This window comes from Lutra lutra, chromosome 11, assembly GCF_902655055.1.
Source record: "Lutra lutra chromosome 11, mLutLut1.2, whole genome shotgun sequence".
Classification (NCBI taxonomy): domain Eukaryota; kingdom Metazoa; phylum Chordata; class Mammalia; order Carnivora; family Mustelidae; genus Lutra; species Lutra lutra.
In genome coordinates this window covers 34,425,185-34,444,984 of record NC_062288.1, presented here as the reverse complement: position 1 = coordinate 34,444,984, position 19,800 = coordinate 34,425,185, and the positions used below count along the sequence as shown (strand labels likewise).

Genomic DNA, 19,800 nt, shown 5'->3' with positions numbered 1-19,800 from the left:
TCAAGCTCCAGTATGGAGTCTACTTAAAAAAAAAAAAAAAAAAAAAAAAAAAAAAAAAGCCATTTGCCACCAACTCTCTAATGTGAAGAAGTAAAAAATGATGGAGGTATTGAGGTATCAGGGTAAGATAGGGAAAGAAATCACTTGCTAGTAGACTTTTTTGGCCACCAATAAATAATGCTCAACATCCACAAGCCCTCAGGTAACTGATGGGCATAACAAATCCATTAAAAGAAGGTTAAAATAAAGCAAGGAAAGAATTAAAATAAAAATTTAAGGCATATTTCCCTGAATGTGATCCTTAAGATGTTTGAAATACTGAAACAACCTAATATTAGAGACTTATATCTTCTTTAGAAAACTCCTGGAGGTTGTGGAGATCAATACTACTGAAGGGGTGCTCTATAGACCACTGCCAGTTCTGAAATTCTCTGTTACCAGTCCGTGATAAGATGACTACAGAAAGTGAGTTTTCTGTGACAACTGTATTGCCTTCTGTAATAGCTAAGTTATATGCAAAGCTTGTAACAACCACCACCACCACCACCACCCATAAACTGGTTCTTTTTTTTTTTTTTTAAAGATTTTATTTATTTATTTGACAGACAGAGATTACAAGTAAGCAGAGAGGCAGGCAGAGAGAGAGAGAAGGAAGCAGGCTCCCCGCTGAGCAGAGAGCCCGATGCGGGGCTCGATCCCAGGACCCTGGGATCATGACCTGAGCCGAAGGCAGAGGCTTTAACCCACTGAGCCACCCAGGCGCCCCCATAAACTGGTTCTTAAGCACAGATAGTTTTGGATTGCACTGGTTTCCATATGTTCTGATCAGGTGATATGTACTGGGGGATAACATATTTATATAATACTGTACTGGTTGGTTATCATGCACTTACATGTACATTAGCTCATTTAGTCTTCCTAACCACCTCATGGGTGCTGTTATCTCCATCTTATAAGGGTGAGAAGAAGTTTATCAACATTACAACTAATCAAGTAAATTGGTAAAAACAAGACTTTGACTTTGCCCTCCTAACTAGGTCCACTATCTCTCTAAGTCTATAAAAACTGCCATTATCTGCACAGAATTAAGTACATTAATCTGTTTCTTCAATTTTATATTCTGAAAAACAAAAAGTATAATTTTGTGAAAAACACAAAATGTTAGATATTTTCTGTAGTAGACAGAAAAATGGCCTGCCCAAAGATGTCCACAGCCTAAGTCCCAGGATTTGTGAATATGTTACCTTACATAGCAAAGGGACTTTTCAGATATGATTAAATTAAAAATCTTCAGAGGGGAAAGTTATCCCAGATTGTCCTATCAGCCCACAGTAATCAGAGGGATCCTACCTGGGAAAGAGAGAGGCAGGAGAGGATCAGAGAAGATGTGACCACAGAAGCAGAGGTGAGAGTGGTACCACTTTAAGGGCCACGAGCCAAGGAATGCCAGCCACCTTAGAAGCTGGGAAAACCAAGGACGGGGATTCACTTTGAGAGTTTTCAGAAGGAAACCAGCCCTGCCAACATCTTGACTTTAGCTCAGTGAGGCTGACTTTGGACTTCTGACCTCCAGAACTGTAAGACAAAAGCTTTAAGCTATTTTGTGGCACTACGTTTGTGGTAATTTGTTACAGCAGCAAGAGGAAAATAATACAGTTTCTAATAAAAATTCTCTCATTTCAGGATAAATGAAACAAACATACATATTTATGTAAAGGATACAAGTCCATTCTGATAACACTGCACCAGTTTCTTGACAGAGTTAAGTTGTTTTTCTTCTAAATCATCCTAAAACAATTTATCTATTTTAGTATTTTTGTGCCATTAAATCTGTTCAGATTTTAAAATTTTTCTTTAATATAAAAAGAAAGTAGTCATTAAAATTATCAAGTAATTCTTAAATTACTATGTTATAATGTAAGCATTGTTTCCTGAAATAGTGAAGGTAAAAATAAATGTACCATTTAGATTTGATTGGGAAACTGAGAATCAAAACTAAATTAATATAAAAGCAGCATTTGTTTCCAGAAACAATATTAATGATACTTGAATTTGCTGAGCATTTTTCTATGCCATGCTCCATATATATGTACTATAGATACATGTTATTTCATTAATTTTTAAAACCACCCTTTAGGAAGGTATCATTACTATATCTCTTTTCCAGAATAGGACACTCATGCTGAAACACTAATTTGTCCAAAATCACCTAGCTAATAAGTGAAAGGGTTAAAAGTCAAATTTGACAATCTGACTGCAGAAATTGTATTTTTAGCCTCTAAATTATGCACAAACATCTTCCGCCAATTAAAACAAAACAAAACTCAATACAGTGATGTGTTTGTTTACATAACTGACTCTGTCCTTCTAAAGTTCTTAAATCCTTCGTGAGAAGCTGTAGCATTATATATATATATATATATATATATATATTTTTTTTTTTTTTTGTCTACTCTTATTTAACAACTAGTAGGAGCTCTATGTGGTTAAGTTTTCCTTTTTTAAAATGCAGGTATACTCAAAATTAAAAATAACTTTTATAACAAACACAGCCAGCAAGAGATACATTATTTTTATTGTCCTTTTTTTCTATGTTAAAATGTAGAAACTAAAAGATGTTAAAACAATAAATAAATTTTTGTGCCTACTAATCACTAGACATTGTTTGGTTTTGATTGGCTCTACCACAATCAACCCATTTTCCAAAAGTATGCAATCTTCACCCTGTAGTAATTTTACACTGTGTTGGCTTTAGGCACTCTGTTGATTCTTGGGTAATGTCAGGAGAGTGTGGTGTGTGAGCATGCATTAAATGCATTTATTATCTTTTCTCCCAATGCCTAAACTCTCCCCTTTGAATCTTGTATCTGAAATCATTTCATCTCCATTCCATTTGGTATAAGATTCCTCTCAAAATAGATTACTTATGAGTATATATGTGTGTGTATGTGTATATATCTCCAGATTTCATAGCAGAAAATTTTAAGTAGTACCTCACGATATGCTTTTTCTACCCTTGCTCCCCACATCCTACTTGTTAATAAGCAATTAATTAAGGCTAGAAGAATCTTCCTCTACCTTATGATTCCTTCTGTTTATAGCCACGATTGATTTTCCCATCCCACAAAACCAAATCTAATCTCCTCCTCCAGCCTCCCTATCAGTTTAAATACATTCATACTAACTTATTTAAACAGTCCTTGAATATAAGACACTATTTGAAATGTTTTCAACAACAACAAAAAAAGAAACAAGACTTATTTTGGGGAAATACATGTTACCTTTCAGGGAATCATAGTTTATAAGTGATATAGCAGGGAAATTTTCTTTAAAAGCTTACTTTATCAGTCTCTTCAAGGAGGTTGATGACACGATTGAGGTCCATGGTCTTGAAAGCACCCTAAAAATACACACACCTCTTAGAATTTGGGTCATAAGAATCAAGAAATCACATCAAACACACTATTTTTATATGATATTGCTTGGCAACTTAAAAATATGATAAAAAGAGAGTGAGGGGAAGAGGATGATGGAGGGATGGGCAAAATGGGTGAAGGGAAGTGAGAGATATAGACTTCCACTTATGGAATGAATATCATAGGGATGAAAGGTACAAACAACATAGGAAATATAGTCAATAGCATAGTGTCTGGTGATGGATGGGAGCTGCACTTGGTGGTGAGTGCAGCCTAACTACAGATTTGTGGAATGACTATGTTGTATACCTAAAACTAATGTAACATTATATGTCAATTATACTTCAATTTACATAAAAGGGGAGAATGAAGGCTTATAAGAGTAAATAAATTTTGGAGTTAAAAACAAAACCTCTTGGGGCGCCTGGGTGGCTCAGTGGGTTAGGCCTCTGCCTTCAGCTCAGGTCATGATCTCGGGGTCCTGGGATTGAGCCCCGCATCGGGCTCTCTGCTCCACAGGGAGCCTGCCTCCACCTCTCTCTCTGCCTGCCTCTCTGCCTACTTGTGATCTCTGTCTGTCAAATAAATAAATAAAATCTTTAAAAAAAAAAATCTCTTGAATTCCAGTATTATCTTATAATCTTACTGTCTTTAATTTTATTAGTCCTGAAAGGCCCAAGAGAAAGGCCCAAGAAAGCATCTGGAATAATAGCACTTGCATGCTTTGGAAAGTGAAATGATCTGGCACATAGTTATTACACATCCCAACCATGCAAATTACATTGAGTTTGCTTATGCAGATATACATAAGAATTGCTTCTAAACTATAGGTAGGAGGTTACCTTCCCAAACAAGGTATCCCCTCTCCTCAGTTGGTACCAGCATTCTTACAGTCATCCACATTAGAAAACAGAATGTTGGGGCTCCTGGATGGCTCAGTCTGTTAAGCATCTGCTTCCAACTCAGACTCAGGTCATGATCCTGGAGTCTGGGGATCTAACCCCCTATGGGGAAATCCCTGCTCAGCAGGGAGTCTGTTTCTCCCTCCCCTACCATGCCCCTTGCTTGTATGCACTCTCTCAAATAAATGAATATAATCTTAAAAAAAAAAAAAAAGAAAATGAAAACAGAATGTCCAAGATCTATAGATTTTATATCTTAAATATTTCTTGAGCCCATGCCATCTTACTGATTTATTCAATTTTCATCTCTCACTGAGGAAGATTCTCTGCTGTTCTCTCTGCCTCTACTCTTACACACTTCAACATGGTCTTCTACTCTATGGTCTGGATAATAAAATTCCAATCTGACCATAACCCACTTAAATCATTCAGTGACTCTCCCCATTAATGCCCTTCACCTCTCCTCTATTTTCATTTGTTGTGATAATCCTATTCCTCTCCTTTGTTAACTCCCACATGCGCGTCACAACTCAGCTCAAGTGTTGCCTCCCCAAGGGATGAAAAAGGATAGAACAAATGTCCTTCCCTTGTGCTCCCACAGCACCCTAAGTGCACACCCATTACAGTTCCCATCATTGTTCTAAAATGATTTGTATGTTTATCCCCCACCACACCCTGTCCCAAAACACACCTGAAGACAAAGACCTTTTCTTTGGCATCCCCAGCACCAAAAACTGGGCCTGGCATATGAAGTTATTTGTAGATAAGTGAAGCAGGAAACAGAAGGTGCTATCATCCCAAATTTAAGTACTTATACAAAAAATTTTTGAATATTATTTTCTCTTTGTTTACATGGATAAATGCATGTATTTAAATACCTTTTTATTTTTTTGTTTACATGTGTAAATATGTAAGTTCACTTAGTGTTAACACCCTTGTATTTTATGATCTTTAAATCTATAATACATACCTTTCCACATTTCTACATAGATATCATCCCATTGCCTCTTAAATCTAGAATTTCTTTTCCTTTCACAATCACAAACTCATGTTCTAATCTCAGGCAATGTCTTTCAAAAACTATTTTCAGCTAGGTATTCTAATTTTAATTCTGTAGAATAAGTAACTGGGTGAGTTAATTTACTCAAAATGATTTTTACTTAAAAGATTAACAATAAAAATGATTTAATAAATAGTGATCTATACCTGTTATTATGGTTATCTTTAAAAACTGTTACATTTTACTGTTAAGTTGTTTAAATGATTAAATTTACAGTTACCAAAAAATTCAATGAATACAATTTTGCCTTCCAAGATTTGGGGCTTTAACAGTGCCATCTCCCACTACCTCAACTGTCTTATTTTTTCCTCTTGTGTTCTCTGAGAAATATATATAGTGAGTTTTTATTTTCAGATTTTCTGTGATATTGGCTTTGCAGACTGGAAAGCATATTGAAATGAAAAGTCAATGCAAAATTTTCTTTTTGCCCATATTGTCAGAATTGTTCTCCCCAAATAAGCAGGTATAGTTTTTATTTTATTTATTTATTTATTTATTTTTAATTTTATTTATTTATTTGTCAGAGAGAGTGAGCACAGGCAGACAGAGTGGCAGGCAGAGGCAGAGGCAGAGGGAGAAGCAGGCTCCCCACTGAGCAAGGAGCCCCATGCGGGACTCGATCCCAGGATGCTGGGATCATGACCTGAGCCGAAGGCAGCCGCTCAACCAACTCAGCCACCCAGGCGTCCCAGGTATAGCTTTTATTAAAAAAGAGTAGTAAAGGTTAGAGCAAAGATTCCTCTTAGATTTCTGTTGCATTATTACTTCATGCTACTCTGTGTTTTACTTGGTTGGCATATATTATATTTTTAAGATTTCTCCTTCGCTCCCTCCGTTAGTCTATTTCTTCTTCTACAAATACTTATAAGCAGCTTCTATGTTTCAGAAACTGTGCTAGTATGGGGAACAACACTGCTCTGGCCTCAAGCAGCTATCAGTCTGGCACGGAATAAAAGTAATACAGATAACATGCTACAAAATGCTCCACGAAGCCACAGGACAGCTTTTGGCAGGAGTAATTTGCATGCAGAGGTAAGATGGAGTAGGATTTGTGAGAGAACTGAAGGTTTGAGAGATGGAGATGGGGGGATAGCATGTGTGAGGTCCTGGAGGCAAGAGAAAATAAGGGATTGAGAGGATAGAGAGGAGCTCACTAGGTTGGAGAAGACAGTGCAGGGAATAGTGGCTACAAATGATGTTAATTAGGTAAGGAGAGGTCAAACTGATATAAGGATAGAAACAAAGGCAAAAGAAAACTTAAATTTCCTTACTACTTACAGCCCATTCAATAGGCAGAGTTACATTCCTCCAGGGACTCAGCTGCCTCAATGTTAATACTTTGCTAAGGGCAAAAGACAATCTTAGCTCAACCCCCAGGATCCTGTAAGTCTACTTTAACATATAAGAATTCTTTTGCAGGGGCACCTGGGTAGCTTAGTGGGTTAAAGCCTCTGCCTTTGGCTTAGGTCGCCATCCCAGCCCCGCCTCTGGCTCTCTGCTCAGCAGGGAGCCTGCTTCCCTTCCTCTCTGCCTACCTGTGATCTCTGTCTGTCAAATAAATAAATAAAATCTTAAAAAAAAAATCTTTAAAAAATCTTAAAAAAAAATCTTAAAAAAAAAAAAAGAATTCTTTTGTTTTTGTTTTTGAAACTTCCTTTCACTCCCTCCTCTCCTTCCCCCCTAATATACACGTTGGCAATCATCCTCCAAGCATATGACCCACCAATATACATCTGAAGATTCTCATGACTGAGTTTTTACTAAACAGTAATAAATGATTTTTCCTAACAATAGCTAGCCCCCTCAGGATCCTGGAAACCTTGTTTCCAAAAATATCTGGGAGGCTAACACTATCTCTAACCCCCTCCCAACTTGAAAGTCTAGAATGGGCCACTCCTCATGACCCCAGAGCAACTCTTTCTGCACATGGTCCTGTCCCTGTGCTTTAATTAAACCCTTTCAGCACCAAAGATGTCTGAAGAATTCTTTCTTGGCCATCGGCTTTGAACCCTAACATCCTTCCTACATCAAAATCATGAATAACAATAATGATCATAACATGATGGCGATGTCTATTTTTAGGTACAGTTGTAAGCACTTTACATGTATTTCCTAATTGAATTCTACGGGGTAGTTACTATTACCAACTCCATTTTACAGAAGGCCTTGTGTGTTATGTAAGGATCTTCAGAAGCTATTGAATGGTTTGAGAGACTATATAAACAGACAATGGCCAGACTACATATGTCAACAGAACTCTTGCCTACAATCTTTGCAGCAACCAAAGTGGGGAGCAATTTGCTCAGGAAAGGCAAGATTTGGCCAATGACTCCCAGATTTCCTATTTTTTGCCCCTCATATGCTATGTAGGACCAACCAGAAAAAGCCAAATATGCTTCCCAAATTAATCACATAGAATGCCCTGTTTGTAGTTAGCTCACCTCCAGCTTCCCCATGGCAACAACCTCCAACCAGAGCATACTAGAATCGTTCCTTTTTTTTTTTTTTTTTTAAACTACAAAGCTTCCCTGCCTGCCTTGGCGTCTCTGCCAAATTAAGTAATGCTGGCTGACTCTCTTTCTATAGTAAACTCTGAATATTAAATAGTCCCTGCTTATTCTCATTAAGGTGGTCTTTGTTTATTTCCACAGGCTTTAATCAGAGGAGTGTAACAATAAGCGGGTAATTTAGTTTGCTGAGTAGAGACTGAACTGGAAATGTCTAGGATGAACTGGAAGGGAAGTGGGAGACATCTGTAAAGGGCCTTGACTAAGGTACTAGCAACTGGATAGACAAAAGGGAATGGAATGAAGATCATCAAGGAGGTAGAATCCGTGGGAGCTAAGGAGTGATTTGATTTGGTGGGAGAGAGAAGAAAAGGTGATGATGACTCCTGGATTTGAGGAATCAAAGTAGTGACACCCTTTGCTGAGACAGGAAAGGCTGAAGGAAGAGGCTTTTGTTGAGGCTGGAGGTAAGTTAAACTGGGGGGTAGAGATTTCCAAATCAGAGGCTTCAAGTAATAATTGGAAGAGTTTGGGTAAATGAGAGCACACAGTAAAGTGAAGCAAAAAAGGACATACAGAGGAAAGTATCAAAATAATTGCTGTTAACATCATAAGATAGTTATAGAGAATTGTAAAAACATTTAATAAAACCTTTTAAGATCAAAAGTTTAAAACGCTGCTTTGAAGAAAATTAGACCTTCATTTACAGTTATAGGATGAACTTATTTTCCCATTTTACCGAAGGACAAGTCAAAGGGGAGAAATCCTCATTTGATAAACAATTATAGGGAAAGGAATTCACATTTATTGTGGTCCTTTTATACGTCCGGTACTTTATATCTTTTTTATGTGTCTGGCACTTTCTCTCTCTCTCTCTCTCCCTTTTTCTCCTTTTCTCTCCATTTCTCTTCCTTCCTTCCTCCCTCCCCCGCCCTTTCTCTCTCTCTTTTTTTTTTTTTCCTCTCTCTCCTACTAGGTAGGTTGCATGCTCAACGTGGGGCTTGAACTCATGACCCTGAGATCAAAAATCATATCCTCTACCAATGGAGCCAACCAGGTACCATCTCCCCACCTTAAAAAAAAGAAACAAAAAAAAAACCAACTTTATATCTTAATTAGTCCTCAGCTTTACCATAGGAACTTAGTATTATTATCCTGTTGATGAAACTGGGGCCTTACTTATTAAGGTCACAAAGCTAGTAACTGGGCTAGCAGGTCTGTTTGATGCAGGAGTGCTGGTTCCTTGAACCTTAGTTCTATGCCTGACTTCTCAATTGAGCACAGAGGTTATTTCTAGCAATTACTCCAAAACCAGGTAGGCAAGTTTAATGACACAGTCCATGGCAGTATTACAGACAGTGGCAGGATAGGACATTAAATAGAACATTGTGGAGGTTTTTAGAGGTAGAGCAAATTTGGGCAAGGAAGCTCAGCCATGATTCCTATGCAAGTCAAGTGATCACAATTTATTTATTCTATAAATACTTTTTGAGTGCCTACACTGTACCAGACATTGTTCTAGATGCTAAAGATACGGTATGGAACAAAACATACAAAATCTCCTGCTTTCATATAAAATCAAAATATTTTGTTTTGTACAGTGAAGAAAACCATTAAGAAAACAAAAAGACAACCACTGAATAGGAAAAGATATTTGCAAATGATATATCTGATAAGGGGTTAATGTCCAAAATCTATAAAGAACCTATATAACTCAATACCAAAAAACCCCCAAACAATCCAATTTTAAAATGTGCAGAGGACCTAAATGATATTTTTCCAAAGAAGACAGATAGATGGCCAACAGACACATGAAAACAACAACATTATTAATCATCAGGGAAATTAAAATCAAAATTACAGTAAGATATCACCTTATACCTGTCAGAATGGTTAAAATAAAAAAGACAAGAAATAACAAGTGTTGGTGAGGATGTGGAGAAAAAGGAATCCTTGTACACTGTTGGTAGAGTTTATATTGGTACAGCCACTATGGAAAACAATATGGTGGTTCCTCAAAAAGTTAAGTAAAACTACCATATGGTCAAATAAGACCATCCATGGGTATTTACCCAAAAGAAAACAAAAACACCAATTCCAAAAGATATATGCACCCCTATGCTTATTGTAGCATTATTTACAGTAGCCAGGATACAAAGCAACTAAAATATTCAGTGATATATGAGTAGGTAAAGAAATGTAGCATATACCTACAATGGGATATTACACAGCCATGAAAAAGAATGAGATTATGCCATTTGTGGCAACATGGGTGGACCTAGAGGGTATTATGCTAAATGAAATAAATCAAACTGAAAAGACAAATACTATATGATTTCAGTCATATGTGGAATCTAACAAAAAACAAATGAATAAACAAAAAGCAGAATCAGACCTATAAATATAGGGAATGAACTGGTTGTCAAAGGGAAAGAGTGATAGGGATAGGGATCCTACTGAAGGGCAGTAGGAGATACAGGCTTCCAGTTCTAGAATGAGTAAGTCACAGGGATGAGAGGGACAGCACAGAGAATGTAGTCAATGATACTGTAATAGCATATCTGGTGATGATGGTAGCTACACATGTGCTGAGCATGGTATCATGTACAAACCTGTGAAATCATTGTGTTGTACAGTTGGAACCTGCTGGCTCAGTTACTAGCCTTGTGACCATAACAAGCAAGACCCCAGTTTCAGCAACAGGATAATAATACTAAGTTTATATGGTAAAGTTGAGGACTAATTAAGATATAAAGTTTAAAAAATTTTCTACTCTGAGCTCAGAGTCACAGGGGAGAAGGGCACATAAGCATTAAGATAATTTCCTACACTTAAGGAACCCATATTCTGGGGGCAGAGACAAAATTTAGACAAATGAAACAGATGCCAACACAACACAAGTGATAATTAGGGGAGAAATGGTGTGACTCAGACCTAAGACTATACTCACTTATGAGAGGATCTGTGAGAGTGAAGATGAATGGGAAGCGCTTTCTGTTGGGAGAGTACTTTATGTTGGAGAGGCAGGATCTGGAGGTAGGGTTAGATTTAAATTCAGAAAAAAGGAAAGGGCATTCATTGAGTAAATAATATCACCTCTTGAGTACCAGGTATTGTGCTGGGTGTTACTGGGGAATCCTGGGAGATTATGGGAGACACTACTAGGAACAAACAAGCAAGAATTCTGACCTTGTGCAGTACAGATCAGTACAGATCTGTTCAGATTTTTGCATTGGGAAACCCTGAAAACACAACAGAGTAGACTTGAGGCACTTTAGGATGGCAGAGACCTTGGATATCATCTAGTTCAGTGGTTTTTGAGGCTAAAAATCACTAGAGAGAGGTTTTTTAAAAAGTCCCAGACTCCCACAGACTCCCCAGATTCCACTGGGGATTATGATTCAGTAGATGTGAATTAGGGCCCAGCTATGTACAGTTTTTTGAACTCCTCAGACAACTGTGATGGTCACTCAGGTTTGGGGAATACTCATCTACCACGGGCTTGTTTTATAGAAAAGGTAACAAAGCCTAGAGAATTAAGTGGTTTGGTCAGTGCAATTATATTTGGTGAGGTAAGCAATAAGAAGCTACTGTGGAATCGTAAAGAGGGGTGGGGCTCAGAGGGAGGAAGGAGGACAATCAAGTGTTATTTGTGGGAAACAGAAGAGAGGGAAGAGAGGGAGAGGTGTTGACTAAGATGTGACATTAATCCAAGATTGACTGAAACCTTGTGGTGATAGGAAAACAGATCAAGCAGCTGTTTTAGACTCCACTTTGTGTCCCTTGTCTTTTACCACATAGTCTGACCCACGGAGTAGGGTGGGAATTTCGTTTTATTGTTATTTTGTTTTATAATGTGAATCCGTATGAAACTACCTCCTACATCTTTCCAGGTGTTAACTGTGAAGTTCTGTAGCACTATTCATACCCTACTGCAGCTATAATACACTAAGCATTGTTACTTAGAGTGGGAAATGGTGTCTTCCAACCACTTGCAATGGCATCATAACCTGGAAACCTGTTAGAAAAGCAGAATCTTCTTAGGAAACAAACTGAGGTTGTTGGAGGGAGCAAGTAGAGGGTGTGGGAGGGACGGGGTGGCTGGGTGAGGGACACTGGGGAGGGTATGTGCTATGCTGAGGAAAAAAAAAAGAAAGGCAGAATTCGGGGCTCCTCCCTAACCCCACAGAATCATAGCCTGCATTTTAATAAGATCCCCAGGCGTTCCAAATGCACATTAAAGTTTGAGAAGCACTGCTCTAAAGGGCTTCCAATTCTTTAGAATGAGAGCAACATTAAAATAAATAGGAAATAGGGGCGCCTGTGTGGCTCAGTGGGTTAAAGCCTCTGCCTTTGGCTCAGGTCATGATCCCAGGGTCCTGGGATCGAGCCCTGTATCAGGCTCTCTGCTCCGTGGGGAGCCTGCTTCCTCCTCTCTCTCTGCCTGCCTCTCTGCCTACTTGTGATCTCTGTCAAATAAATAAATAAAATCTATAAAAAAATAAATAGGAAATAGATAAAAGTAAACAATTTGTGATTTCAAGCATAGGATGGAGCTGGCTTAATGAACTGAGGTATACTCTCCAAAGCCACTTTTAGCTACCAGGATATACTGTCTCTCAAGTGTTCCAAGAGTTCTAAGAGTCTTTGCTCCACTGGTCTGAGGCAAAAGTCTAAAAGTTTATCATTTTAATGATGGCACAGACTGCTAGACCCTACGTGAGTAAAGAAACTGAGTAACTCTGTTAACTTCTCAGGGCCTTAGGGTCCTCATTTGTAAAAATAACCACAAATAAAACCCCAAAAGGCTGAATGATCATTTCTCCCAGCTCTAAAAAGTTTTAATTTATTTCATTTCTTTTGAGAGAATCTGCCTTCTTCTGCTCCAGTAATTTAAAAAAAATGTTAATGCTTCTACAAATAGTTATCAACAAGCTAGGAACTCTAATAGAAATCTATTTCTTCTGGATGACAATCCAAGGCTCTGGAAGGAGCGGTAATAATGAAAGCAGAGGAAAAAAGAAAGGGAAGGGAGAAAATACACATACACACAGGTTTACTTGTTTTGCTTTATATTGTGGACTATTTTGGCAATGGCTTGCTAAAAGTATTTTCCTTTTTAACCCGTACTAAGCTACCTCCTATAACCTTGCCACCTCCCCTGCCCTTCTGCTTTCCCCACCGTGCTCCCCACCACCTTTCTTAGGTGAAGGAACAAGGAGAGCCATCAGATACCAAATTCACCTACTTCTCAGTTGTGCTGTGTCTAGGAGACTAGTGGTAGAGTTGAGACCCCCTGCAGCCTTGGAAGTGGAGAGTTGCTGTTCCTGAAAGTCCTTCTTCCCGCCCGACTGGAATATTTCCACAAAACTGATTAGATAAATTCCCCTAGCACCCGCTCCTCCTCATCAAAAGTGCTGTTACTCCGGTTACTACAGTGTAAATATCAGACAGTACTCAGCTCAAACTTAATCCCAAAGAAGAGGTCCCCAATCAACTTGCCACTCCCAAAGAACTCTCCAAGGTTCCAGGATGTGGACGTAGGAGACAGGGTTCCTGACGTAGCCTGAGACTAGCAACACCTCAAAAGGAATTCCCATAGTGACCCCACGCCATCAGGTGTGAGGAGGCTGGGCAGGATTCCTCCACAGTATTCACGTTTTAGGGTTTGATCAATACTCTTTAGGGAGGAACAATGGGACCCTACTATGTTAACGACTTGGGAGTTTCCAAACACCTCGGCTACCAGCGGAGATCCGGCCGAAGGTTCCAAAGTGAAATATCTCAACAGACCAACTAGGAAGAATTAATCTTGTATTCATAATAAAAGTAAACTCAAAACCAAAAACAAATACAGTAAAATGTATAAAAATATATAAATTCTGCTCTCTCTCTCTCGACTCACTCCGATTCCATCACCAGCTTGCTATTTCATATGAAAACGAGACGAATTTCTAATTTATTTTTAAATTTTATTTGTTTGACAGAGAGAGAGATCACAAGTAGGCAGAGAGGCAGGCAGAGAGAGAGAGGGAAGCAGGCTCCCCGCCGAGCAGAGAGCCCGATTTGGGGCTCGATTCCAGGACCTTGAGATCATGACCTGAGCCGAAGGCAGAGGCTTTAACCCACTGAGCCACCCAGGCGCCCCGTGAATTTCTAATTTTAACAGCGTTTTCCTCCTCTCTAGGTGCCGGTTTTAAAGTAGCAGCAAATTTAAACACCAGAAAATGTATGCCTATATCAAGAACATCACTTGATAACAGGTATCTACATATAAGCAAACAAACAAAATGGTCATCAAATCAATCCCCCCCGCCCCACTAAAAACGTTTCCTTGCCTCCCAGGACATTCGCGGTCACACTTTTCCGAAGAAGAGCGGCAAAACCTCGCTTGCTCTTGTTTAGAAATACGCTCCGGGAGAAGCTCGCGCCACAAGTCCCCAGACAGGTTGGCTGACGACAGCCAACTCCTCCTTTAGGCGGTGCAGTTCTCGGAGGAATCAGCTCCGCTCTTGGAACCTCGGTCCAGCGGGCTTCGATAGTTTCCACTCCGGCCCCCATTTCTGCTCTAGCTGCCCCCAGTCCTCGTCCCCGCTCCCAGATCTCAATTGCAAAGCACAGACAACCGCCCCTACCTGCGCTTCCTCATCTTCAGTCAACACCCCTAACACCCGGATGTGGCGAGGGCTGCTGGACTTGATCTTGCCGTCGGGTTCCTGGACCTCCGCCGTCGCCGCGGCCTCGGGCATCGACATTGCTGCAGCGGCGGAGTAAGGGATAGGAGGGAGGGTCCTTCGGTGCTACACTGTTTCCTTTAGCTGCAGGACCCAAAGAGGCCCCGCCACCGAAAAGGGAAGGCCGCCTGAGAGCCGCTAGAGGCACGAAAAGCCCCGGTGGTCCGACAGTGACCCCGGCCACCGCGAAGCGAGCCGCATCACCCCGCCGCAGCCCACCTGCAGACCTGGGCTCTGGCGGGCTGGCCGGTTGTTAACAAGCCAGCGCGTTGCTAGGGGCGGGGCCGGGGCTGCAGAAGCGCCGGCTCTTATGGAAGCCGGGAGAGCCAAACTACCCCAAACCCCAATGCGTCTCTACGCTCGCAGTAGCGGTGTTTGCTCGCGTTTGGGAAGGTGGCACGTAGGTACGTAGCAGTGTGCAGCGTTGCCTTGGCGTTGTGTGTCTCAGTCTTGCTAGTTTGCGCGGGGCCTTCTTAAATCAGTATGAGTGGATGGAGAGATGACAGGTGGATGGCGGACACGAGAGTGTTGGATGCTGGATACAAAGTGTTAGAAGCGGAGCAGTTTATCTCGTCGTAGAGAAGCGACCAGTGTCACCGACGTTCCCTGCCTTTTACCTCTTCTGTACTTTAGTGGCTCTACCAGACAGTTAAATAACGAACAAGGCATTGTACCCAGTGTTATAGGCTTTTGAGTCAAATCATGGACTCTAGAGCACCTTAACCCACGGAAGCCCCACTTTTCCCTTCTTTCCTCGTCAGTTTTTCACTTTTCTTAGCAGTAGCATTGTTGTGAGAGGATAGAATGATATGGTAGTTTTATAAAGTCGTGCTTTTTGTATAATAATTACCCAGGTAAAAGGGTCAGGATTATCATTATCTTTATTATTATCGTGTTACCTATCCATCGTATCCTGAGTTATGACACAGGATAGAGATTTTAACGGAAAGCTGCTCATGATAATAATCAACTTAATCACCCCCAAAACTGTGGCTATGAAAACGTATCTTAAAATACTTTAAACCTTTTAATCTTTTTTTTTTAGCCTTTAGAATCTCTTCAAGATTTAAACGTGCGTTTTTATATTGTCTAGAAAGTGTATGGCCTTAAAAATTACATATAACAAACTACGTGAAAATAAGTTTCACTTCACCTCCCAGCATTTCTCTCATTTGTAGAATGAGCTGGTTGATGAGTGATTTCTAAGGTTCCTTAACCATTTCAAACATTTGACATTTGACTGAATGACATTTCTGGGAATACAAATAAAAAGAAACAGAAAGGGGCGCCTGGGTGCCTCAGTCGGTTAAGCCTCTGCCTTTGGCTCAGGTCACGGTCCCAGGGTCCTGGGGTGGAGGCCTGCTGTGGGCTCCCTGCTCAGCGGGAAGCCTGCTTCTCCCTCTCATGCCTCCCCTGCTTGTGTTCCCTCTCTCGCTGTCTCTCTCCCTGTCAAATAGATAAATAAAATCTTTAAAAAAAGAAACAAACAGAAAAACTAGATTGGGCATGGCAGCACTTGTAAATCATAGCCAAAGCAACCAACCTTTTTTGAAAGAATTAAGTGTTTCTAGTAACTGTTTCCTCACTTACCTTCATCATCCACTTTTCTCATCTCCGGTTCCCTGAAACTGCCCTGAGGTCACCAACACTTGTGGTCAAAGTCTGGACACTTTCCTGTCCTCATCTTGCTGTACTTATCTTTAGTATTTTACCCTGTTGACCACTCTTCCCTTCTTCTAACTCCCTTGACTCAACTTGAGCATTCTTTTTTTTTCTTTTATCTTCACAGCTACTCATTGGTGTTTTTAGAGCTCCTCTCAGACCTTACACCTAGAGGTGGGTTCAGTATGTCTAAGGTTGCTATTACTCCAGGGGAGTGTAAAGGGTGTGTCAAGTGTATTAACATCAGCTAAATTGCTGTTGCACATTCCGAGTATTCCACATCAAAAGGAGACAAGTCACTTGAATAAACACACTGGAATTCTGTGAGAATGGCACCCAAAACCAAGATAGTAGAGAGCTGACAACTGGATGATTTGTTTATCCTTTGTGTGTTGAGCCTGGCATCTCAAGAGAAGGAAAGTTGAAGAGGAGGGACTGTGAAGAAAAAATTTCCACTTAAAGCAGAGTTTATCTAGGGGTTATCAACTGACTATTGTGTTTTAGCACAACAGGCGGAATCTGGTAAGGGTCCATAAAACTCAGTGTGACTGGAAAGTCACACTCTCCTTATTGACTTAATTGCAGACACTTTCCTGACATATGAACCCAAGGATTTTTATTTTACTTCAATTGTTTACAAACCTATATATTCATTCTGTCCTATATCCAGAGCACCAGTTTCCAATGCTTAATTAGCATAACTCCCATGAGCTTTCCCTTTCTAGCACTTAAAAACTCTTCTCCTGGGGCGCCTGGGTGGCTCAGTGGGTTAAAGCCTCTGCCTTCAGCTCAGGTCATGATCCCGGAGTCCTAGGATCGAGCCCCACATCGGGCTATCTGATCAACAGGGAGCCTGCTTCCCTTCCTCTCTGCCTGCCTCTCTGCCTACCTGTGATCTCTCTCTCTGTCAAACAAATAAATAAAATCTAAAAAAAAACACAACAAAAAACTCTTCTCCTTCTCAGTGAAATTCTTCGTAGAAATGGGTTCCCTTACCTGGTAGGTTAAAAGATTCCATTTTTTTTTTTTTTTTTTAACCTCTAATGGTACTTGGTTTACTCTGAGAGTGAGAAGGGACCAGGTGAGAAGCAACCAGGATGAAAGTCCCAACACTCCACATTCAAGCCTTGTTGACTGAATTATTTGTTGTTTTATGAAACTACCAAGCTTCTTCCTGCCTTACCTCTGGATATGTAGTACATGGGACTGTCTGCAGATGTCTAGCGCATTATGAAACTCAGCTCATGTGACTTTCGGGGGGAACCTTCTTTATATCCTCTGTTAGATGCCACTTTGTCATTCGATTTTATACTCACCACATAGTGATATTTATTGACCCAGCTGCCCAGCCCCTTGCTACCAGCGACTTTTGAAAGCAAGGAGAATCTTTTATTCACATTTGCACTCCAAACCCTCAACATAGTATCTAGAGTAGTGTTTCTCAAAATTTAGCATGTGTCAGAACCGTCTGGAAAGCTAATTAAAACCAACTCCTGAGCCCCACCTTCAGAGTCAGCTTCAGTTAGTCTGAGTGGGATCCAAGGTTTCGCATGTGGAACAAGTTGCTCCGTAATGTTATGCTCCTGGTCTGGTGAACAGTACTCAATAAATATTCATTAAATTATAAACTATTTTTTAAATTGGATTTGAAACCAAATTAAAGCATTTCTTAAGCTACCCAGAGTAAGGTAAACATGAGTCCCTGTTTCTCAAGATGGGGTCCTTGAACTACCTACATAAGCACTACCTACGTGCTTGCTAGGAATGCAGAAGTTCTGGCCCCAGGAGGGACCCAGTGAAGCAGAATCTCCATTTAAACTAGATTGCCAGGTGACTAGTATGCACATTAAAATTGAGAAACATTGGTCTAGTGTGTGTGTGTTTTCATTAGTATTATTTTGGAGTAGTTTTTTTTTTTTAAGATTTTATTTATCTATTTGACAGACAGAGGATGAGTGGGGATTAGAGGGAGAGGGAGAAGCAGACTCCCTGCTGAGCAGGGAGCCCTTCATGGGGCTCAGTCCCAGGACCCCGAGATCATGACCCAAGCCAACGGCAGACGCCCAATGACTAAGACACACAGGTGCTCCTATTTTGGAGTAGTTTTAACAATCTCCATAAAACTGCCTTTCACAGGGCGCCTGGGTGGCTCAGTGGGTTAAGCCACTGCCTTCAGCTCAGGTCATGATCTCAGGGTCCTGGCGATCGAGTCCCGCATCGGGCTCTCTGCTCAGCAGGGAGCCTGCTTTTCTCTCTCTCTCTCTCTCTCTGCCTGCCTCTCTGTCTACTTGTGATCTCTCTCTGTCAAACAAATAAAATCTTAAAAAAAAAAAAACTGCCTTTCACAGAATATTCCATCTGTGTATTTTCCATGTCCTTTGTTTTCTTACTGATGATGATATTGGGTGTATTTGTTTTCTTTTTGTTAAGTGTACCAATTAAGCTTTTAAAAAGCTTTAAGTGGGGGCACCTGGGCGGCTCAGTTGGTTAAGTGACTCTTGGTTTCACCTCACGTCATGTTCTTGTGGTTGTGGGATCAAGACCCACATCAGGCTTTGTGTTACTGGGGAATCTGCTTCAGATTTTCTGTCCCTCTTCCTTTCCTGCCCTTCTCTCTCTCCCCCTCTCAGATTCTCTCTTCCTTTTTCTTTCCCACCCTCCCTCCCTCTCTCTCTCTTTCTCAAATGAATAAGGTATTTTTTAAAAAAGTCTTAAGTATTTAAATTAGGTAGCGAATTTAAGTTTAATCATTATTCATGGAATCTTCTTTAATACAGATTTCTGAAGGCTGTAAGTCAAGGGCACAGGACATTTTCCAGACACTAGGACACAAAAGGATGTAAAGATAAAATGACTAACTATTGAAATGGTAAAAAGATAATAGTAAACAAACATATGAGAAGTAATAGAAATGCTTCATTCTGTAGCAATTTTGCAGAATTTAACATCTCTGTTAAGGTTACAAATTGCAATCTCTTTAAAGCAGTAGATTAAATGTTTTAATGATATATTGAGCTATGTACATTTTCTACTTTTTATTTTACTGAAATTCAGTTAGCCAACATATAGTACATTGTGAGTTCCAGATTTTTTACTTTTAAAATAAGTGTATTTTTAACATAAATAAATGTAATATTAAGAAATAACACCGTCCTTCTGATATTTTTTCTGATGCTTGTTTGCACACTGCCTAATTAGCAATGTTTAGTAAAATTATAATTATGCATTAGTGCAACTTAAGAATGTTTCTATTAAGTATTTTAGATTACATATGAATTTGGTAGTCTCTAAACTAATGCCAGATGTTCCAAATGTTCAAGCAAATGTTATTTCTTTGTGAGTCAGTGTAATCTATTTTAAACAGAGAATTTTTATAGCACATAAGAAAATGTAATTAGAGTATAGTCTTAGTAGGTTAGCTTCAGGGGAATTATGTAACAGAAAGAAAATATATAAAGCTGGAATTTCATCTACTTTAGTATTTAAAAAAAATCTTTCAGGTTGATTGTTACAGAAACA

At 39.8% G+C, this 19,800-nt stretch overlaps 1 protein-coding gene across 8 annotated transcripts in view; it reads right to left on the bottom strand.

Annotated features, from left to right (window-relative positions):
- CFAP69 (cilia and flagella associated protein 69) overlaps positions 1 to 14,880 on the bottom strand; it is a 57,461-nt gene extending 42,581 nt beyond the window's left edge. For 2 of the 8 annotated variants that reach the window (XM_047694972.1, XM_047694973.1), the window contains exons 1-3: positions 14,521 to 14,880; positions 3,341 to 3,400; positions 1,723 to 1,788 (exon numbers count right to left, since the gene is read on the bottom strand). In XM_047694972.1, the coding sequence (XP_047550928.1) occupies positions 1,723 to 1,788; positions 3,341 to 3,400; positions 14,521 to 14,640 (246 nt within the window). In that variant the 5' untranslated portion in view covers positions 14,641 to 14,880. The other 6 variants (XM_047694974.1, XM_047694975.1, XM_047694978.1 and 3 more) reach the window with 6 other exon arrangements.
- Between the last annotated feature and the right edge of the window lie 4,920 nt (positions 14,881 to 19,800).